The sequence below is a fragment of the Saccopteryx bilineata genome, chromosome 4 (genome assembly GCF_036850765.1).
Source record: "Saccopteryx bilineata isolate mSacBil1 chromosome 4, mSacBil1_pri_phased_curated, whole genome shotgun sequence".
NCBI lineage: Eukaryota > Metazoa > Chordata > Mammalia > Chiroptera > Emballonuridae > Saccopteryx > Saccopteryx bilineata.
Window position 1 is genome coordinate 194,947,299 of NC_089493.1, and position 23,952 is coordinate 194,971,250.

The 23,952-nt window shown below is 45.3% G+C and overlaps 1 protein-coding gene across 2 annotated transcripts in view; it reads left to right on the forward strand.

Annotated features, from left to right (window-relative positions):
• The window catches only part of BAIAP2L1 (BAR/IMD domain containing adaptor protein 2 like 1), an 81,852-nt gene that overhangs the window by 20,450 nt on the left and 37,450 nt on the right, over nt 1–23,952 (forward strand). For both annotated transcript variants that reach the window (XM_066273348.1, XM_066273347.1), the window contains exons 2-3: nt 8,070–8,145; nt 18,663–18,749. In XM_066273348.1, the coding sequence (XP_066129445.1) occupies nt 8,076–8,145; nt 18,663–18,749 (157 nt within the window). In that variant the 5' untranslated portion in view covers nt 8,070–8,075. The remainder of the gene's footprint in view (nt 1–8,069; nt 8,146–18,662; nt 18,750–23,952) is intronic.

Here is a 23,952-nt window from a genome sequence, read left to right on the forward strand (position 1 = left end):
TTGCTTTGGGGATAGCGTGTTATACATTATAGACAATACAGACTGATTTGTAATGCACATTGATAGCTAGTAGCAAAAATATATCCATACAGACTGAAGGGGAACCAAAACCTTTCTACATTTGACTGATAGGAGACATTTTTGGGGTGTTTATATATTTGAATCCTAGTATTTCTGCCCCAACTTGATATTTCTTCAAACAAAAAACATCTCAGTTGTCTAATTTTCCTTTACTTGGCTTGTGCACCCCATTCAAGATGGGTATGAAAAACACGGCTCTTCTTACCATCTGTTAGCCCACAAGCTGCTGCCTTTTTGCCACGTTTACTCACTGACATTTTCCCTAAAGGCAGGGACATAATCAAGTATTGACAATGTTAGTCGAGTGCAGCGGCTTTCAACTCCACAAGGAAGGAGGAAGTGAGATTTTCTACAAATGAAGTCTACCTAGAGATGTTCTTAAATATGTAATCCTTCTTAGCAGATGGTCTTGTCGCATGCAATTAAATTATGCCTTGATTGGTTTAAGCATTTGCAACATTGCTGAATTAATTTTAATTTGCATGAGGTTGCACAGAACAAAATAATCTGGAAAGTTTCATGAGTTACACGTACTACCTGAATCAGGTCATAAAACAATATTTACATAGAGAGTCTTAAATCTTTTTTTTTTATTTTTTATTAGAGAGTCTTAAATCATTTTTGAAGCTTATGCCAGGGTGAATATTACCCACATTTTTTTCAACTGAGAAAAATAAAGCACTCAAATATCAAATTATTTGTCCTTGGTTGTAGGGAGAACTGAAAAAAGAAATAGGGAAAACCAAGTTTTAGAAATTTAAAGTTTGTTCAGTTTAACTGTCTAGCTAGTCATAATTGTATTCATTTATGCTTCCTAGTCTGTAGCTCTAGGTTGGTAAAAGTAACAATTTTTCAAAACTGCAAGAAAAAGTGGTGAGGCCGTTAAGGCCATCATAAGATTGTATAATTCATTTTATTTATTTATTTATTTTTAATTTTTTTTTTTTCAGAGACAGAGAGAGAGAGGGATAGACAGGGACAGACAGACAGGAATGGAGAGATGAGAAGCATCAATCATTAGTTTTTCGTTGTGTGTTGCAACACCTTAGTTGTTCATTGATTGCTTTCTCATATGTGTCTTGACCGCGGGCCTTCAGCAGACCAAGTAACCCCTTGCTCGAGCTGGTGACCTCGGGGTCTCGAACCTGGGGCTTCCGCATCCCGGTCCGACGCTCTAGCCACTGTGCCACCGCCTGGTCAGGCTATATAATTCATTTTAAAATTATGGTCTGTCGCCTGACCTGTGGTGGCACAGTGGATAAAGCGTCGACCTGGAATGCTGAGGTCGCCGGTTCAAAACCCTGGGCTTGCCTGGTCAAGGCACATATGGGAGTTGATGCTTCCTGCTCCTCCCCTCTTCTCTCTCTCTCTCTCTCTCCTCCTTCTCTCCTCTCTAAAATGAATAAATAAAGTCTTAAAAAAAAGAAGCCTCAACTCTTAAAATTATGGTCTGTCACTCCACAGAAGTGGGGGGGGGGGTGATGCATGAGAGATACGGACCAGTTAGAAACCTGGTGAATAGCGCCTGTAGGATCCCGATGGCCTGTTGCTCAGCATTTTGTGTGGACTAGCTCCCCGCCGAGTCCCCAGTGCTGGTGAGATTGTGCCATGGAACCAGCCCCTCCTCACGTGAGAACTGGCAAAGGTAGACCGGTCAGATTGCCAGTCATTTTAGTTCAGTCTAGACTAGCCATATCCTTCTCTGAATGGAAATAACACATTCTGGTTGAAACGAGTTTGGCGAATTACCCTCCCTGCCGGGCAGTAACTAGTGGAATACATACTAAGCTTTTGTTATTGGGTATAATAATAAAACAGGGCTTCCTGGCCTGTTACTACCTTTTATCATTTATTTTGTTTTTATACTTGGTATCCTAAACCCTTTACTCCTGGTTTAAATTAAAATGGGGTTTGTTCATTACTACTAGTGATTCTCTCTAACTGTTAGGCTCTGTAAAAAATTCAGGTCTTCACAAGCCGTGATACAGCCTGACCTTTGACCCAGCTGTTGTCCTCTCCCCAAAATATGGGACCCGTTCAGTTCACAGACACCCACTGCTACGATAAAATCTCACAGGTCGCAGAACACGAGGCAGCACTGCTCTTCTGTTTCTGAGTTTAAATATACATGTACTTCAGTTAAAATCACTAAATTAATGGCCAAGAGCCAGCATAGAAATGGATTTTCCACTGTTCAAAGAGGCCAAATTTTTTACAGGGGAAAAATTTCTGTAGCTAAACCTAAATAAGAAAGAATTGATGTATATGTTGAATTTTCCAGCTTAAAAACTCTTGTATATATTTTCTGTGAACTGATTGTACTCTCAAGTCTTAAACATTTTTTCCCCAGTAGAATCATTTTTAGATAGTGATTTATGCTTGATGTTAATTTTTAAAAGTTATCATTAATTCATTGTTGTTGACATTTTTTAGATAAGTTATATGTCACCATTTCAAGAATTATAGAAATACATCAAATTATATTTTCCCCTTATTTGAATACACTAGACTAAGAATAATCTTAAGACAGAGCGAAGATTTGGGCTTCTTCTTGTGACTTCTTATATGCTAGAGGACAGGGCTAGTTCTGCATCAGTTTCCTCATATTCTTGCCATCCAGACTCAGCCTCATAAGATTATTGTAAGAATTTTAAATGAGGCCCCAGCCCGGTAGCTCAGTTGGTTAAAGTGTTGCCCCAACATGCCGAGGTCTTAGGTTTGGTTCCCAGTCAGGGCATGGACAGGAATCAACCAGTGAATACATAAATAAGCGAAACAACAAATCATAGTTTCTCTCTCCCTCTCCCTCTCTCTGCCTTCCTCTTCCTCCCTTCCTTTCTCCCTCAGATCAATTTAAAAAAAAATTTTTTTTTTAAATATTTTAAACCTAGCTTTATTTTTTATTAAAACTTATATTCTTGCCTGACCTGTGGTGGCGCAGTGGATAAAGCGTCGACCTGGAAATGCTGAGGTCGCCAGTTCAAAACCCTGGGCTTGCCTGGTCAAGGCACATATGGGAGTTGATGCTTCCAGCTCCTCCCCCCTTCTCTTTCTCTGTCTCTCTCTCCTCTCTAAAAATGAAAAAATAAAATAAAATAAAAAAACTTATATTCTTACCCTCTAGACTTGGTCTCATAAGATTATTGTAAGGCTTTTAAGTGAGATATTTGAAAAATAGTTTTATCTTTTTACAATAAAGTAACCATTTTCTAACAAAATTATTAGATTTAAAAAAATGTTTGAAATCTCATATATTGCTGGTGGGAATGTAAAACACAGCCACTCTTGAAAATCATGTGGCAGTTTCTTATAAAGTAAAACCTATCCCTGCCGTATGGCACAGCAATTGAAATCTCAGGTTTATCTCGGAGCTGCGAACGCTTACAGTTACACAGAAACCCATTATGTGTGGTTGTCCAAATATCTGGTTTATTTGAAATTGCCAGAAACTGGAAACCAACCCAAATGTGCAGTGGGTGAAGGGATGGATGACTCGTGGTACCTCCTTACTACGGAATACTACTAGCAAAAAAAAAAAAAAGAAAAGGAGGAAACTACTGATACACTCAACGACTTGGATGGTACTTAAGGGCTTTAAGCCAATCTCAAAAGGGCACATGACTCCGTTTATATAACATTTCACAGTGACACCATCATAGTGGTTGAGATCAGTGGTTGCCAGGGGTGAGGCTTGCTGGGGGTGGTTGGCTGTGAAGGGAAGAGGAGAGAGATGTTTTGTGTTAATGGGACAGTTCTGTGTAATTGTGGTGATGGTTGTACAAATCTGTATATGTGATAAATAGAAACACTGCCTCCCTTTAAAACAAATGAGTGATACAGAAACTGGTAAATCCAAATGAGGTCTGCGGCTTAGTTAACAGCGTACCAGTGTCAGTGTCCTGGTTTTGATACCGTGCTGTGGTTACGTAAGGTATCCTTGGGGGGAGCACACATCAGAACTCTCTGTGCAATTTTTACAACTCCTTATGAATCTTAAACGATTTCAGAATAAAAAGTTCCAAACAAGGAAGTTGAGGAAAGAGGTAGAAGGAGCAGCCGGGGCTGCAGGTTCCGAGTTCAGGTGCAGAGGAGTCCTCCCGTCCCGCAGAGAGGCCGCGAGGCGCTGACTGCGGGCTTTGCGGCTGCCGGTGCAGGTTCCGAGTTCAGGTGCAGAGGGGGCCTCCCGTCCTGCAGAGGAGACCTCCCGTCCCGTCCCGCAGAGAGGCCGCGAGGCGCTGGCTGCGGCTTCGCGGCTGCCGGTGCAGGTTCCGAGTTCAGGTGCAGACCAGGCCTCCCGTCCCGCAGAGAGGCCGCAAGGCGCTGGCTGCGGGCTTCACGGCTGCGGGCTTCGCGGCTGCCTGCGTGAGTGAGGCTCGTCAGCTGGCTGGCTCGCCTGACACAAGGTGAGTGGACTTCAGTGCAGCATGGTAGACGGACCACGTGTTATTCTACCCTTTTGTTATGAGAATACGTTAAAATGGTGGCAGAAGAACTTAAAAAATACAACACAAAACCCTGTCAATCCATAGTGTAGAGACCTGAGAAAGAAAATTATCAGTTGACCAAAGGCCTAAAGGAATTTGGGGCAATAGAGAATGGGTAGAGGAGTGGTAACTCCCCTGAGAAAACCCGGGGAGCAGAGCGGAGCGGAACACTGAGCCTTCACTCTGCAACAGGAGTTGTACAAGGTCGTTCACTGCCACCTTCCCTTTCCGACCCCAGCCACCACTGCTGCCGGCTGACTGGAGATTTAACCTCAGTACACCGACTGGGAAACACCAGCTGAGTAAAACGCAGGGATTCAGCAAAAATCAGCTCAGTAAGCCCTGGCCGGTTGGCTCAGTGGTAGAGCATCGACCTGACGTGCAGAAGTCCCGGGTTCGATTCCCGGCCAGGGCACACAGGAGAAGCGCCCATCTGCTTCTCCACCCCTCCCCCTCTCCTTCCTCTCTGTCTCTCTCTTCCCCTCCCGCAGCCAAGGCTCCATTGGAGCAAAGATGGCCCGGGCGCTGGGGATGGCTCCTTGGCCTCTGCCCCAGGAGCTAGAGTGGCTCTGGTCGCAACAGAGCGACGCCCCGGAGGGGCAGAGCGTGGCCCCTGGTGGGTGTGCCGGGTGGATCCCGGTGGGCGCATGCGGGAGTCTGTCTGTCTCTCCCCGTTTCGGCTTCAGAAAAATACAAAAAAAAAAAAAAATCAGCTCAGTAAACTGTGGAATTCCCAACCCCCTTCCTGACTGGGAAAGCGACCTCCTGGTGGTTGCCCCTCCCCCCACCCACCCACTGATTGGGAATTAGAAACATCTCTGGAATGACCCAGTGGCCTCTGGTTACTGTTGCATGGCCCGTTTGTCCTCAGCTGACCTGCTGTCCGTCATTCCACATGAAGCCTGTGAGGCCGCAGCCACCCTGCACACGCACCCACACCTGCAAGCTTCCAGCCAGCATTTTAGGGTTTTCTCCTAAACCCCAATTGATCAGGGCAGCAGGCAGTTGAGGAGACCCTCCAACACAAGAGACAGGTGGATACCAAACAATGAGAAGAAATAAATGAGGGAGGAGGTAGCATGGGGAACTGGAAGAAAATACCCCAAACTACAGTTTATTAAAATAAGAGACAATATTGCATCCATAAAACAAGGACAAGATACTTTTAAAAAGGAATAATCAAAAATATTTGACAGAGCCCAAATTGAAAATATATCAAAAGTTTTTAAAACTTAGTAGGTGAGTTGGAATGTAAACTTGAGGGTATCTGTCAGGGATATAGAATAAAAGGTGGAAAATTGAGAAGGAAAGGAAAAATCCTTGGAGAATAATTCCAGGAGGTGTAAAGTCCTCATCAGAGCTCCATAAAGAATGAAGAGATGAGGAACTACACAGGAACATTTTTCAATCCTGAAGGACATAATTTTCTGTATAAACTAGGGTGTTTTGAGTGCCCAGTAAAATAAATGAAAAAAATACCTGCACTGAGACCGACCATTACGTGGTTTCAGAACACAGGGATAAGGAGAAGGCTTCCAGAGATAAGCTTCCCCCCCCCAAAAAAAAAATATATATATAGAAAAAAGAAATGATGGCCTATTTCTTGATAGCAAAATGGGATAGTGGAGCAGCATCTTTAAAATTCTAAGGAAAAATCACTTCATTCTCTAATACCCTGGCCTGCAAAATGTCAATCAGATGTCAAGATAAAGGTAATTTCAGCCATGTGGGTACTCACACTTACCTCTCACACATCAGTTCTTAGGTCATTGGAGAATGAGCTCGGGTAAATAGGAGTAAAAGAAAAGAAGATGTGGAATCCAGTTCATGAGACCTCTAGTCCAAGGGACCAGAAGGGGACACGCAAAGCCAGCAGCATAGCAGGGACACTCAGGCCACACTGAGCTCGAGGACGGAGAGTCCTTGGAGGAAGTTCTGGCGGGGGTAGGGGGGTGAGGTGGATGGAATGGCAGGTTGGCTGACAGCTTTGTGTGTTTGAAAAATACTATTGGTAGGCTTCTGCTAGATCCCGACAGAGTGTGTGGGGAAACGTGAAGGTAGACACACAGAAAACTAAGCATAGGGTGAGGAGGTATTGAGATAGTTGTTGTTCCCAGGAGAAACAAAAAGGCTGGACCAGGAAAGGAACTGTAATCCTCAGTACATTCCTTGCTTTGTTGTAGTGACCAATATTTACAAAGTAATACCAAACCCTGACTATTGACTTGCCGGGAAATTGCCGTTTAACTGTGTGGGAAGGACCGGGGAAAGGAGAGCGGGGTGGGGTGAAGAGCCACGTCCGCACCTCCTCCGCAGAAAGCCTGTAGTTACTGCCCAAAAGCGAGACGTTAGACTACTGCTTAAAATGAAGGCCATAAGTACGAGAAGAACAGCATAGTTGGGAGTACTCTTGGGAGTAAGGCCGGGGGTGGGAGAGGTAAGGGGGGGCGGGCATTGGTAATGAGCCTTTATCACTGTTTGACAGTGAACCCTTTGTCTCCCGAATAGCCTGTGTCAAGTAGCTGCCCTGTTGAGTGTTGCTTAGTTTTTCATTCTTTTTATCACCTGGTCGTCTCGGGAATGTTACACATTTTGGGAGAGGGGCTGAGGAGACTTGAGTAGTCTGTCTGGAATGATTGACACTGTGACGTGAAGCTTGTGGTTCGTAGGTGGAATAAATCTATTCAGTCACTACGTGTTTGGACTCAAGTCAGAGTCCCTTAGGAATGATTCCTGTCTGGGCTTCAGATTTAGGATATTTTAAATTTAGACTAACATTCTAAATAATTGCCTTATACTTGTCATAGCATTTGTCTCTAAGTTTATGAAAAACGTGACATTTGCAGAGAGCTGTGGCACCATGAAAGCCATGGGGGGGGGGGGAGGAACCACATGTTCCCATCCACTGCTGTGCACGGGACTTAGAGCACAGTGGTTACCCTGTAAGTACCGAATAAAGTGGTTACTGGGGGAAAAGCCAGTGACCACCTAAAAGAAAGTATCGTGGAGCTATCAGCCACGCTCTCCCCCACCCCCTCCCCTGGTAGTTTGGCACAGTCAAAATGAAATCTCTGGGAAATTTCTGCCTAGGTGTCAGCCGAAGCATTGCCCATGTAATGAAATCCCCACCACTCGAATGACAACCAACGAGCTGCTTAAACCCAAAAAGGCGGCCCCAGCTGATGGGCTCACAGTCCCTGCGGGGTCTGCTTTGTAGAGACAGCCTGTCGGCTCCTCGTTCCGTTGACAGTCAGATCTAGGTGACCTGTGGGCAGTTGGAAGACAGCCCAGGGTCAGGGACACCTTACCAGGGAGGGCGAGCACCCTGCCCCACCCACCGGGAAGGAAGGGCTCTCTTCACTCTCAGGTCAGCGTCCATGACCTGTAGGCTGTCAAGCCAAGTGTGCACAGGCGTCCCGGGCTACACGGTCAACCATCTAACGTTCCTGGGTCTACTGTCCGCTTACTGTATTAATTCGTTTGTTTTGTTTGTTTGTTTGTCAGAATGTTATGGAACAATTCAATCCGCGGCTACGAAACTTAATAAACCTAGGGAAAAATTATGAAAAAGCTGTTAATGGTAAGTCTTTCTGTTTTCTAAATTTATAAATATAGAGCACATATAAAAGCCATTCAGTAAATAGTTTACTTAATTATTTTTAAATGCTCAATATTGAATTTTTAAACTATCTTGAAATTGGTGGAAAACATTTACAAATAATTTAATCTACAGAACTTTGCAATAATAGGATGTTAGTATATTTGAAATGAGTAAATTGAATAAGCTGCTGTGAGTTATATATTTTAATTATCATCATATTTTATTGACTGATTTGAAACGGTTCGATCTTTAATATCATTGCCATAAACATGTTTTCTTTTTCAACCTAAGTATTTATGAACTAATAACATACTTAAAATATTTATGTTAGTATCCTGCAGCATAAGAAGTATTCTCCTTTTATTTGTATAGAAGAGTTTTTTGCTTTAGGGTGTATGACTTTGGATAGTAACATGAGCAGTAAAACTCTAGCCTGAATGGAAAACCATCTAAAATAAGGGTTGAACTTAGATTCTCAATTTAGAACGAGTGCTTTCTTTTAAATGAACATGAACATTGGCTGTTTTCTCTCTTTGAGAACCTGAGGTGTTTGCTGGTTTGAAGAGGTTTCATTTGAGGAGGCTGACACGCATCTACACATGCATTTTCCTACTTAAAGGTGAATGTTGTCAATAATCACCTTAAAAACTTCAGATGCTAACAGTCACCAAATTCTAACATGGTCAGAACAGTTTTCCCTTGGTAGCAATCATCAGCCCCCAAATACTCAGGTCCTGGTCCACGAAGACCACCGAGGAACTAAAGTAGAACACTTAGGTTTCTTTTTTTTTTTTTTGCATTTTTCTGAAGCTGGAAACAGGGAGAGACAGTCAGACAGACTCCCGCATGCGCCCGACCGGGATCCACCCGGCACGCCCACCAGGGGGCGACGCTCTGCCCACCAGGTGGCGATGCTCTGCCCATCCTGGGCGTCGCCATGTTGCAACCCTCCTGGGTGTCGCCATGTTGCGACCAGAGCCACTCTAGCGCCTGGGGCAGAGGCCACAGAGCCATCCCCAGCGCCCGGGCCATCTTTGCTCCAATGGAGCCTTGGCTGCGGGAGGGGAAGAGAGAGACAGAGAGGAAGGCGCGGCGGAGGGGTGGAGAAGCAAATGGGCGCTTCTCCTGTGTGCCCTGGCCGGGAATCGAACCCGGGTCCTCCGCACGCTAGGCCGACGCTCTACCGCTGAGCCAACCGGCCAGGGCCAGAACACTTAGGTTTCTAATGGTTAGATTTGAAAAAGCCTTCAGGTCAAGTTTTATGTCTTTTCTATCTCTCTGGTTTTTCTCTCTCACCATGCCCGGCCTTTGGGTGTTCCCTCTTGGTATTTTGAAAATACACTTGTGGCCTCACACTCCTTCCGCAAGAGCATGCCCCAGATTGGGGGGTGGGGGGTGCTGACCTGCCTTGTGATGACGGGTGCCCTATTGTTGCAGTCCTTGGAAAAGCAAACTGCTTATTTACTTCTGGATCTCTGTGCTGTTTGCCAGATGTTTCCAGTGTCAGGAAGTGAACCAGGCCTGGGATTGGTTCTCCCTCGCCCTCCTGCAGTATCAGTGACTTCGATGACTTCTGCGGGTGCCCCTCCCGCTTCCGAGGAGCCAGCTGACTGCCTTGATATGACGGCTTAGTCACAAGGCTGCAGAGTCATGGCTTCCGATGCCCCTGTGAAGAAAATCATCCTGACCTGCAGTGATTGTTTTTTTCTTCCTTTCTAGCCTTTGTGCTTCTCTGGGGCAGCGTTTTACAAGGCGACTCAGTGAGTAGCCTGCCACTTAGCCTCCTGCTGAAAAGGCTTCTCCCTGAGGGTGCTTGTCACTTTAACACCCCTGGGGGACTGTTCAGCACTTGGTAAGGTGTTTCCAGAATTTCTGTAGACCATCTGGTCTTTTCGCTGAAGCCATTGAGAAATGTAGACAAATGTGTGAAGTCCTTGGTGAGGATTTGTAGGACGGTTAAGGATGCCAGGTGTGCAGTCAGCAGTGAGGTTATAACTCAGGCTCAGGATGACATGCACAGCTAAGGAAGAGTGTGGGATGAGCAGGGTCGCTGGAATTGGAGCCGTGGGGATGGCAGGTGAGCAGGCAGGAGGCCTTGTAGGAGCTGCGCTAGTTGACGGATGTTAGGTTTCAGCAAGCAGACGGCTGCGTATGAGTACTTCAGGCAGAAAGGCCAGTATCCACGCCAGGCGAGCACGGGGGAGAGACTGTTGGGGAATACTAAAATATGTGATGGAAGAGGGTCAGATTATTAATGCATTTCAGTGTAGCATCGCAGGAAACTGCCCGAAACGTGGAGGCTTAAGACAACAATAGTTGATTATTTCTTAATATCCTGTAAAGGCAATGCTGTTCTCTGGACCCCTCTGTCTCCCCCCTGCAGACGTAGCAGGTTTCTTGAAGAGCGCAAGCCCCTGTGAGTTAGACTTGCTGGTACCTCATTGGCCAAAGCAAGTCACATGACCAAGCCACCCATTCATATATAGGGGACTACACAGGCTGGGAACTCTGGGAGGTGTGATTCAGTGAAGGCCATTATGTAAAAATCTGTCATGAACTCTGTGCAGTGTGGACTTACTGTTCCAGCAGTAGGAGGCCCTTGAAGGTTTTTGAGCAAAACTATAGCCTAATGAAATCCTATTTTAAGGAAAAATTACCTGAGAAATATATACGTAGATTAGACTGATGAAGTACTTGGTCAGCCACTAAAACAGCACTAATATGAGAGTGACTTCAGCATTGTGGCAGAGTAAGAAGAACAAGTCAGAGAGCTGTTAACAAAGGGTGCCCCATTCAACACCCCAGACACCTGAAAGAGTCACGCGTGGGGACAGCTGCAGGCAGGCCCTGCCACCGCTGCTCCAGCTGGCACGGCAGCTGGGCAGGAGCTGGGCAGCAGTGTAAGAGTTCCTCTCCCTGAAAAAGTATCTCCCTTCAGTGTTCCTCGCCACAGCGGAATGGGAGAGGTGGCCAGGAATCTGTAGATAACACGGTGTTGCCGACAGCCGTGACTGGGAGGGTCGGGCAGAACCGCGAGGTCGTAGACGTGTGCCTCCTGTGCCCTGCGCACTCCGGCAGAGCCTGGTGAAGCCAGAAACACAGCAGGAAAGGGAGGTGGCTCTGGGAGCTTACAAAACCATTTCCCCGCCGCAGTGGTGGTGCCCCCATAACCAAGGTGAGCTGGTCACAGAGAGGACACCGTGATCCCAGAGATGCAAACAGTGCAAGTAAGAGAAAACAAAAACTTGCAATATAGCACCATCTACTGGAAAAACAAAGTACCCTACCTGTCAACCTGCTGCACTGTTGAGAGCACAATAGTATCTGGACAAGAGAGCACTATCTCCAATGCTCAGGCAGAGAAACAGCCCTTCAAATACTGTCAGCAACAGAGGCAACGTGGAAGCATAGCAAAAAATGAAAACCTCCCCAGAAACCAACTCAAAGTCATGGAAGACAGTGATTTAAGTGGCAAAGAACCCAAGATTGCAATTATGAAAAAACTCAAGAATATACAAAAAAACCCAGAAAAGTAGTTCACTGAACTCAGGAATAAAAATAATGAAAAAAAAAATGGAGTACTTCACCAAAGAGATTGAAACTATATAAAAAAAGAACCAAACAAACCCTGGAGCTGAAGAGCTCAATAACTGGAATGAGGAAGGCATCAGAGAGTATTGGAAATAGAGCAGTCCAGGTGGAAGAGAGAGTTAGTAAACTCAAAGATATAAACCTAAAGAGGAGCCAGGAGGAAGAAGAGAGCCAGGAGTTTAAGAAAATAAAAGGAAAACCTCGACAAGGACTATCTGATGACACTGGAAAGAGCAACCTGAGGGTAGTGGGTGTATCAGAGAGAGAGGGAGAAAGTGCGCTCAAGGAAATAATTTATGAGAACTTCCCAAGCCTCTGGAAAGAACTGCATTTTAGAATAGAGGAAGCTAAGAGAATATCTAATTATGTCAACACAAAAAGACCTTCTCTAAGATATAAGTTACTCAAACTATCAAAAATTAATGACTAAGAATTCTCAAGGCAGCCAGGGGGAAAAAAGGACTAAACTACAAAGTAAACTTCATTCGATTATGATCAGATTTCTCGGTAGACACGTTATAAGACAGGAGAGAGGCCTGACCTGTGGCGGCGCAGTGGATAAAGCGTCGACCTGGAAATGCTGAGGTTGCCGGTTCGAAACCCTGGGCTTGCCTGGTCAAGGCACATATGGGAGTTGATGCTTCCAGCTCCTCCCCCCTTCTCTCTCTCTGTCTCTCTCTCTCCTTCTCTCTCTCCTCTCTAAAAATGAATAAATAAAAAGAAATTAAAAAAAAGAATATTCCTTTAAAAAAAAAAAAAAGACAGGAGAGAGTAGAAGGAAATATTCAAAATATTGAAAGAAAATAACCATCAGCCAAAGATAACATATGCAGCAAAGCTATCCTTGAGCTATGAAGGAGAAAGAAGGTTTCTCCAGACAAATAAAAGCTGAGAGAACTCGCTACCACAAGACCTGCATTACAATAAATGTTAAAAGGAACTCTTCTGCTGGGAAAAAAAAATGTATGAAAAACTTTGAGTAAGATAATTAACAGGGCTCTGGCCAGTGGGCTCAGTGGTAGAGCATGTGGCAGTCCCGGGTTCGATTCCTGGTCAGGGCACACAGGAGAAGTGCCTATCTGCTTCTCCACCCCTCCCCCTCTCCTTCCTCCCTCTCTCTCTCTCTCTCTCTCTCTCTCTCTTCCCCTCCCGCAGTCAAGGCTCCATTGGAGCAAAGTTGGCCTGGGCTCTGAGGATGGCTCTGTGGCCTCTGCCTCAGGTGCTAGAATGGCTCTGGCCACAGCAGAGCAACGCCCTAAATGGGCATGTTGGGTGGATCCGGGTCAGTTGCATGCAGGAGTCCGTCTCTCTGCCTCCCCGCTTCTCACTTCAGAACCCCCCCCCAAAAAAATTAACAGACATTGAGAGAAAACTGCAAATCTTCAAAATAAGTTATTAAACACTTACAATATAAAGGTTGAAGGGGGGAAGGGACATTAAAATAACTACTACAACTTGGTTAATGAATTAACAACATAAAAGGGGAAAATTTATGGCCCTAGCCGGTTGGCTCAGTGGTAGAGCGTCGGCCTGGCGTGCGGGAGTCCCGGGTTCGATTCCCGGCCAGGGCACACAGGAGAAGCGCCCATCTGCTTCTCCACCCCTCCCCCTCTCCTTCCTCTCTGTCTCTCTCTTCCCCTCCCGCAGCAAGGCTCCATTGGAGCAAGGATGGTCCGGGCGCTGGGGATGGCTCCTTGGCCTCTGCCCCAGGCGCTAGAGTGGCTCTGGTCACGACAGAGCGACGCCTCGGAGGGGCAGAGCATCGCCCCCTGGTGGGCAGAGCGTCGCCCCCTGGTGGGCATGCCGGGTGGATCCCGGTCGGGCGCATGCGGGAGTCTGTCTGACTGTCTCTTCCCGTTTCCAGCTTCAGAAAAATACAAAAAGAAGGGAAAAAAGGGGGGGGAATTTATGACAAAATCATAAAAGGGAGGAAAAGGACTGATCAGTTACAAGTGTATGAAAACAGGTAATCGGAAGAGAAAGGACTAGTGTTCTGATGAGGTATTTCACAACCATGAAACAGAAGTCCAGCACTGAGGCCATGAAACATACAAAAAGGAAATGAGGAAAAAAATCATAGAAACTGCCTAACTAAAACAGCAGACAGAATCACAAGGGAGAAACAGAGCAACCAGAAATGAAAAGATAAAATGGCTGCAGTAAGTCCTCCCTTATCAGTAATCACCCTAAATGTCAATGGACTGGACTCACCAATCAAAAGGTAGAGCAGTGGAGTGGATTAAAAAACAAAACCCAATTATTCGTTGCCTGCAAGAGACTCATCTCGGCTCCAAACAAGAACATAGGCTCCAAGTGAAAGGGTGGAAGTTGATACTTCAATTCAAGCAAATGCACTCACTAAGGAAGCAAGAAAAACGACTAGAAATCAGAAATGAAACAGAAGTTAACAATGGATACTACAGAAGACTAAGGATTATACCAGAACACTGTGAAAGGCTGTATGCCATCAAATCTGGCAACCTAGAAAAAATAGATGTAGTCTTAGAGCTATAGAACCTTACTGGGCTGAACCCCAGGAATTCCAGGAAGAACTGGAAAACCTTCGTCATCTGATTACTGGTAAGGACATTGAAACAGGAATCAGAAACTTCCTGAAAAATACAAGTCTGGAACTGGATGGCTTCACTGGTGAATTCTACCAATCATTCAAAGAAGAAGAAGATTTACTACCTGTCTTCTCAAACTTTTCCAAAAAAATTGAAGAGGGAATACTTCCTAATTCATTATATACATATAAGGCCAGTATAAACCTGACGCCAAAACCAGGCAAGTTCAGCACAAAACAAGAAACTACAGGCCAGTATCTGATGAACATAAATGCAAAAATTCTAAAGAAAATAGTACAAATTGAATACAACAATACATTAAATATATAAGACATCAAGATCAAGTGGGGTTTATTCCAGGGATGCAGGGATGCTTCAGCAGCTGCAAATCAATCTTGTACAACACATTAACAAAGTAAAAGCTAATCAGATGATTATATCAATAGATGCAGAAAAAAGCATTTTGGCAAGATACGACACCCATTTATGATTAAAATAATAAAATGGGTACGGAAGGAAAGTAGCCCAACATAATAGAGGCCCTAGATGAGAAATGCTTAGCTAATATACTCAGTGGTGGAAAACTGAAAGCTTTTCCCCTAAGATCAGAAACCAGAGAAGGACGCCCACTCCTGCGGCTGTGATTGAACGTGGTACTGGAATTTCTAACCAGAGCAATCAGGCAAGAGAAAGAAAAGGCATTAAATTGGGCATGAAGCAATAAAACTGTCACTATTTGCAAATGACATGACTCTATCTAGAAAACCCTTACAGCTCCACAAAAAATCCACTGGAAACAATAAACATAAACAAGTTGCGGTATCAAAACAAATATACAAAAATCTATTGTGTTCCTATATACTAACAATAAAATACCAGAAAGAGAAATAAAACAGTTCTATTTATAATTGCAACAAAAAGCATGAAATACCTAGGAATAAACTTAACAGAGAAGGCGAAGACCTGTACTGAAAACTACAGTACCTTGTTGGAAGGAATTGAAGAAGATACAAAGAAATGGAAAGATGTTCCATGTTTGTGGGTTGGAAGAATTAACATTGTTAAAGTGGCCGTATTGCCTAAGTCAATACATAGACCCATCAATATGCCAATGACATTTTTTCACAGAAATAGAACAAAAAGTACTCAAATCTGTATGGAACCACAAAAGACATCGAATAGCAAAAGCAATGCTGAGGAGAAAGAACAAAGCTGGAGGTATCACGCTCCCTGACTTCAAACTATACTACAAAGCTACAGTAAGCAAAACACTGTGGTATTGGCAGAACAGACATGAAGTCCAGTGGAAGAGAATTGAGAGCCCAGAAATAAACATAGACATATATAGGCATCTAATTTTCAACAAAGGAGTCAAAAACATACCGCCGGGAAAAAGGAAGTCTCTTGTATAAATGGTGTCGGGAAAACTGAAAAGCCACATGCAAAAGAATGAAACTATACTATTATCTGATACTATGCAAAAAAAATTATCCAAAAAAGGATTAAAGACTGGAATGTAGGACCTGAGACAATAAAATTCATAGAAGACAACATAGGCACTAAATTATGGAACTTGGTCTCAGAGGGGTTTTGTGAACTTGACTCCATAGGCCAGGGAAGTAAAGGAAAAAATAAATGAACGGGACTACATCAAACTTAAAAGCTTCTGCATAGCAAAAGAAACAATCAACAAAAATAAATGACAGCCAGCTGATTGGGAGAAGATATTTTCAAGCTATATAAAATATATAAATAACTCTTACAACTCAACTACAACAAGAAAAGCAATTGATCAAAATTGAGCAGAGGAGCCTGACCTGTGGTGGCGCAGTGGATAAAGCGTCAACCTGGAAATGCTGAGGTCGCCAGTTCAAAACCCTGCGCTTGCCTGGTCAAGGCACATATGGGAGTTGATGCTTTCAGCTCCTCCCCCCCTTCTCTCTCTGTCTCTCTCTCTCTTCTCTAAAATAAATAAATTAATAAAAAAAATTAAAAAAAAAAATTGAGCAGAGGACCCAAACAGACCTTTTCCGAGGAACTGATAACAGGAAGCGATGCTCAACGTTACTAGTTACAAGGGAAATGCAAATCAAAACACAATGAGATGCCACCTCACACCTTAAAGACTAGAACTACCTACCGTATGACCCACCAATTCCTCTTCTGGGTATCTACCCCCCCAAATTTGAAAACGCTTATTTGTAAAAATGTGTGTGCCACTGTGTTTACTGTAGCATTATTCATAATAGACCAGACACAGCAACAACCTAAGTATCTTTAGAAGATGATTGAATAAAGATGTGGTACATATATGCAATGGAGTACTACTCGGCCATAAAAAAATGTGAAATACGCCCTGGCTGGTTGGCTCAGCGGTAGAGCGTCGGCCTAGCGTGCGGAGGACCCGGGTTCGATTCCTGGCCAGGGCACACAGGAGAAGCGCCCATTTGCTTCTCCACCCCTCCGCCGCGCCTTCCTCTCTGTCTCTCTCTTCCCCTCCCGCAGCCAAGGCTCCATTGGAGCAAAGATGGCCCGGGCGCTGGGGATGGCTCTGTGGCCTCTGCCCCAGGCGCTAGAGTGGCTCTGGTCGCAACATGGCGACGCCCAGGATGGGCAGAGCATCGCCCCCTGGTGGGCAGAGCGTCGCCCCTGGTGGGCATGCCGGGTGGATCCCGGTCGGGCGCATGCGGGAGTCTGTCTGACTGTCTCTCCCTGTTTCCAGCTTCAGAAAAATGAAAAAAAAAAAAAAAAGATAAAAAAATATGAAATACGCCTGACCTGTGGTGGTGCAGTGGATAAAGCGTCGACCTGGAAATGCTGAGGTCGTTGGTTCAAAACCCTGGGCTTGCCTGGTCAAGGCACATATGGAAGTTGATGCTTCCAGCCCCCCCCCCCCGTCTCTCTCCTCTCTCTCTCCCTCTCTCTCTCCTCTCTAAAAATGAATAAATAAAATTTAAAAAAATATATATGAAATACTACCTTTTGCAATAACATAGGTAGATCCTGAGAGGATTAGGCTAAGTGAAATAAGTCAGGTGGGAAAGGGCAAGAACCGAATGATTTTGCTCTAGTGGAATACAAACCAAAAGCAATAAACAAACTTGTAAGTACAGACAACAGCAGAGTGTGGGGGGGGCGGGGGGCGGAGAGGACACATGGTGACACATGGTGATGAAAGGAGACCAGGCTTCAGGTGGTGAGTACACACTGGAGTAGATAGATGTCATATCATGAAGTTGTACGCCTGTCATTTATATCATTTTATTAACCCCCAAAATTTAAATAAATAAAACAGAACTAATAGGCTTCATTTCTTAAAACAATAAGTGGTAGAAAAATCTCTTAATGTGTTCACAGAGGGGGCCAAAATTATGAAAATGTTATTCTATTTATTCTGGATAAGTTGTATGATTTTTTAAAGTTAATTCAACTTTATCATAAAAACAAGGATATTTTACTAGACTTAAGAACGTTAAAGAGTTTCAAATATAAGTCAACAGATAATGAAAAATTTCACTTCCATGTGTGGGTTCAAACCAAAAGTTTTGTTTAAATATTGTGTAATCCTGTCTCCCACAAATTTGTTTTTCAGCTTGTCAGTACCTTGGCAATTTAAAATCTTCATACTGAAATATTACATATATTAACTTGACAGGGTACTGGCTTTGAGCTTGTTTTTAGGTGGAGTCATCTCTCTTTCAGTTCTCAGGCCAAAGAGTCAAAAAAAGAAACACTGTAATTTAGCTGAGGAAATGCAGTACTTGAGCAGGAGGGGTGTGTACTCCCTCCGACTTGCCACTGACCTGGGGATATCTCAGACTATCTCCACTAACATCACTGACCCAGGCACTGACCCCCGTCAGTGTTGTCGACTGCTAGACAAACTTAAGTAGTGACTTGGGAAGTCTACATAAATGCTACTTGTTGTTCTTTTTTTATGGTTATACTTTAAGGTTGTCCTCAGCCTTAGGAAATAACTACACTGTCTAGGAGGACATCGTGTTTCCTACACTTGCATACGTAGAGTGTAAAGGCTGTGACTTTAAGGTTGGGAACCCACCGCTTCTGGCACTGGCATCAGGAGCAGGCAGGGCCTCCTCTGGGCAGTTCCCCAGCGCTGGTCTGAGACGAAGACCCCACAGCTCACCAGTGGTGGGGGCCTCTGCCCCTGGCACCGCTACCATGCCCCAGCCCTGCCTTCTGAGAGCCACCCCTGTCGCAGCCCAGACCCGGCTGCAGCCGGAGGGACTGAGGGAACCCTGAAAGAAGCATCTGTGTCGCTCCCTCCCTCCCTTCCTTGTCTGAGTGATGATTTTGTGTGTCGCCTTCCCTGTCTAGCTATGATCCTGGCGGGAAAAGCCTACTACGATGGAGTGGCCAAGATCGGTGAGATCGCCACCGGGTCCCTTGTGTCGACAGAGCTGGGTGAGCTGACCGTCATTACGCGTAAACCCGACCTGAGTTGCGTTCCCCGGAGCCTTTCACCCTGGCAGTGCCGGGAAGAGCGTGCAAAGTGGGCCGGAAAGGAGAGCTCGCCCAGCGCTCCAGCATGTCCACTTCCGGCATGACTGAGTCCTGTGGTGTGTCGTGAGTGGGGCTTAGGGGACAGTGCAGGGCACAGCTGGTGCCTGGCCTCCCGAGTCCCTGGGCAGTGGGCTTCTGCCTCTGAGTCTTGGGCTCCATCCTTCCCCCTTTCTCCTTCCCCCTTCCTCCTTCCCCCTGCGGCGGGAGCCTTGACCTACATTCTGAGCTGAAGGAGATGGGGCCGGGCCTCCTGCCCTGGCAGGACTGTCTCCTGTGACTCACCTCACAGAGTCCGAGTCCTTGGCGGTCCGTTCTTGGCTCTCGTGGCTTCCACAGTTGCTCTTGGTTGTGATTTTTCCGGTCTTGCTGGTATGAATTGGTCTCCTGTGCACACGTGGAGGGCAGCCACACCCACGGCGGTGCCAGCTGCCAGAGAACCTGGGTTTTTATTTACAGAGCCAGTTCTCTCTGTACCATCTCCGAAGGGGGCAAAGGTCCGGGTTTTTTTTTTTTAATTTTTTTTTAATAGCCCCACACATCACCATCAGTTTTTAAAACTTGTTGACTATGTTTTATTTTGCAAAGGGTAAAAGTTCTGGCTTCAACATGTTCTAACTTGGAAGGTTCAGAAAGCCAGAGGGAGGCCCTGGCCGGTCGGCCTGGCGTGTGGGGGCCCCGGGTTCGATTCCCGGCCAGGGCACATGGGAGAGGCGCCCATTTGCTTCTTCGCCCCCCCCTTCCTCTCTGTCTCTCTCTTCTCCTCCCGCAGCCGAGGCTCCATTGGAGCGGGGGTGGCCCGGGCGCTGGGGATGGCTCCTTGGCCTCTGCCCCGGGCGCTGGAGTGGCTCTGGTCGTGGCAGGGCGAGGCCCCGGAGGGGCAGAGCATCGCCCCCTGGTGGGCGTGCTGGGTGGATCCTGGTCGGGCGCATGCGGGAGTCTGTCTGACTGTCTCTCCCCGTTTCCAGCTTCAGGGAGATGCAAAGAAAAGAAGAAAAAAAAAAGCCAGAGGGAGAGGTTGGTAAAGTGTGTGTGGTTCAAGGAAAGTGGGTGTGTCGCCAAGTCAAAGGTGGCAAGGGACAGCCGGGGACCGGCGTAGGAACCTGCACCAGAAGTTCGGGTCATCCACCCCTTCCTACATCCGCCATCTTGAGGACAATTCCTCACCGCCCCGTGGAAGCAGAGGAACACCCGTGCGGTGTGAGGACAGTGCCGGGTCGGAGGCCGGGCTGCCCGGTGTGCAGTGGGTCTGGATGCTCGTTCACCTCGGACAAGTTTTGTGCTTGGAGTATTGACCCGGAGCCTTGAAACCTGTAGACACAACCTAAGCCTGAAGTGTTGCTTTGGGATGAATAAGTCAGTACTGCGGTATTTAACAGAATCGGCTACACCCAGAACATTTTCAGAACCCTCCCTGACTGGGTCCTGGTGGTGCCGTAACTTCCACGTGTTCTGGGGGAGGCCTGACCTAGAACCACTCTGCCTCAGCGGTGTCAGTTTAACGAAGTACACACGGCGACATTTGAGGGATGGCTGAGATGGTTACAGAGTCCCCAAAACACCCAGTTTGCATTGGACACGGTGGGGGGAATGTATGACCCTGGCCTTAAAGCGTATGGTGCTCTGACTCCTTCATTCCATCTCTCCTTTTTGTCTTATGATTCTTGTCGCTGTTTAAATGAGACCTCTGTTCCTTCCGCACCACGTTGTACTCCGCTGTGAGTTCAAAATGTTGATTCGGCTGTTTCCACAGCAACCAGGTTGCTAGGAACACAGGCTTTTAAAACTTCAGTTTCGGTAAGGAAAATGTGTGGCAATGGTGAAGCTTCAGTGGATGTGTATTTTATTCAGAGGGGATGGAAATAAGTTTTAGAGGTCTAAACTTTTGCGTTGCTTAGTTTGTTTTTGTTTTTTTATTAAAGTGTAGACTAAATTACCCTATATCCATTTAAATTCCATGTATGGAACTGGAGTGGACAGTTCATAGCAAAAGAGGTAGATATATGGTAAATTGTGTTTTTCTTATTTTTCAAGAAGATTTGATTGAGTTACTGACTCTTGGTGTTGGTATGCATAACCTTTCTTATGAAACAAGTGATACATTCCATTGGATAAAACTGTGAAAGAGGTCTTACATATGTGAAGATGAGTCATTTCAAAATGGTCATTCCTTAAGAGTGTTGTCTCTGGACACTGTTTACCTGCACAAGAAGACCCTATCATTTAAATTTTTTTTGTTTAAAAATATGACCCTAGATGAAGAATGGGATGCTGAAGAATTCCTATCATTTCTAAAACTTGGATTTTGAAAGTAGTTTTTATTTTGATATGAATTAATTTTTTTTTTTTTTTTACAGAGACAGAGTCAGAGAGAGGGATAGACAGACAGGAACGGAGAGAGATGAGAAGCATCAATCATCAGTTTTTCGTTGCAACGCCTTAGTTGTTCATTGATTGCTTTCTCATATGTGCCTTGACCATGGGCCTTCAGCAGACCGAGTGACCCCTTGCTAGAGCCAGTAACCATGGGTCCAAGATGGTGAGCTTTGCTCAAACCTGATGAGCCCACACTCAAGCTGGCGACCTCAGGGTCTCGAACCTGGGTCCTCCGCATCCCAGTCCGATGCTCTATCCACTGCGCCACCGCCTGGTCAGGCTGAATTAAAATATTTTTAATGTTGCTATAGAACACATAACATTTCTTTATACAGATTTTTACATGAAACTTCTGTTGAATTCTGATATTTTTGTACTTTGGGAGAAGGTGAAGAAAATAGACTCTGAGTGAAATATTTACTTACTTCATAGAAATCTGTAGAGGATTCAACTTGGGAAACTTGGCCAAATACATTGTGAATGTTGGTCAAGGCAGCCAAGCTCAGTGTTTGTCTCTTCCTGCTTGGACAGGGTGGCTAAACACTGCCGGAGGAAACAGACTGGGCTTTTCCTTTGTCTGTCTTGTGGCTCAGCCTAGTAAGGCGGCTGCGGCAGTTCCATCTCCGATTTCTGGTTCTGGGTGTTTCCCATTAGATACCCGGCTTTCAGCATCCGCTCACCCGATGACATGTGAACAATTTAAGATGTTTTTGCCCAAAAGTAACAAAATACCCAACTAATAGTAGTTTAAGCAATAAAGATGTCTTCATTATCCCACATCAGAAGGCCGTTTGTTTGTGAACAGCTTTCTTGAGATAGTTAACATACAATACAGTTCTCCCATTTAAAGTGCACAGTTCAGTGGTTTTTATTATACTCACAAGATTTAAAATTACTACCACAATCAGCTTTAGATTATTTTCATCATCCTCAGAAGAAATACGATAGCTGTTAGTAGTCCCTTCCCGCTCTCCCCCCCAATGCCAGCCATAGGCCACCATTAATTGCCTCTTTAGATTAGCTTATGCTGGACGTTTCATATAAATGGAATCGTACGTAGGATGTGTGGTCTTTAGTGACGGGTGCCTTTCACTTAGAATAATGGTTTCAGGGTTCATTCATGCTGTGGCGGTGGCATGGATCGGCACTTCCTTTCTGTTTGTGGATGGTTAGTGTTCCACTGTGTCTGTACAACACATTTGGTATCTCCATTTATCCTCCCTTTAGCTACTTGGGTTGGTTGTTTCCACCCTTTAGCTATTAGAAATAATGCTGCCATCAACATTCATGTACAGCAGGAGTCCCCAAACTACGGCCCGCAGGCTGCATGCGGCCCGCTAAGGCCATTTATTCGGCCCCCACCGCACTTCCAAAAGGGGCACCTCCTCCATTGGTGGTCAGTGAGAGGAGCACTGTATGTGGCGGCGCCGCAAAGCGCAGGCGTCGCTCACGTACAGTACTACTTCCGGTGACGTGGGACTCGCACGGCACAGCTCCGGAAGCGCGTCATAACGCTTCTTACGGCTAGCAGTGACAAATATGGAACCTGACATTGACCATCTCATTAGCCAAAATAGGCCCATAGTTCCCATTGAAATACTGGTCAGTTTGTTGATTTAAATTTACTTGTTCTTTGTTTTAAATATTGTATTTGTTCCCGTTTTGGGTTTTTTTTACTTTAAAATAAGATATGTGCAGTGTGCATAGGGATTTCTTCATAGTTTTTTTTTTATAGTCCGGCCCTCCAACGGTCTGAGGGACAGTGAACTGGCCCCCTGTGTAAAAAGTTTGGGGACCCCTGCTGTACAGCTTCTGTGAGTACCTATGCTTTTCTCTTTCTCTTGGTTATATACTTAGGAGTGGAATTGCTGGCTCATGGGGTGACTAAATTGAACCTTTTGAGGAACTGCCAGACATTTCCAGTGAGTGCACCGTTTTACATTCCCACAGCAGAGTGAGGGTTCCAGTTTCTCTGCATCCTTGCTGCCCTTTTCCTTAGTCATCTGAGTGAGGTGAAGTAATACCTCATTTGAATATTGTCTCCCATTTCCCTAGTGGCTGATGATCTCGAGCCTCTCTTCACATTCTTTTTTTTTTTTTTTTTTTTTTTTTTTACAGAGGCAGAGATAGACAGGGACAGACAGATAGGAACGGAGAGAGATGAGAAGCATCAATCATCAGTTTCTCGTTGCGCATTGCGCCTTCTTAGTTGTTCATTGATTGCTTTCTCACATGTGCCTTGACCGGGGGCCTTCAGCAGACCGAGTAACCCCCTGCTGGAGCCAGCGACCTTGGGTCCAAGCTGGTGAGCAATTTGCTCAAGCCAGATGAGCCCGCGCTCAAGCTGGCGACCTCGGGGTCTCGAACCTGGGTCCTTCCGCATCCCAGTCCGACGCTCTATCCACTGCGCCACCACCTGGTCAGGCTCTCTTCACATTCTTACTGGTCATTGCATATCTTCTTTGGAGAAATGTCTGTTCACATCCTTTGCTGGTTTTTTATTGGGTTATCTTTGAATTATTGAAGTTGCAAGTTAACTTTTAATGTAGTTTTGCTTTTATGGTTTGATTCTTTTTATGGTTTATGCAGTAGTTTCATTGCATGAAATTCTTTAGGGCCTGAAGTTCAGATGATGCTATCTATTATTGTACCTCCTGATTCTCATTCTTGAAGTATTCTTCCTGTAAGGGTTTAATTGTCATCTTATTGTTCTCTTCCGCATTGGGGGTCA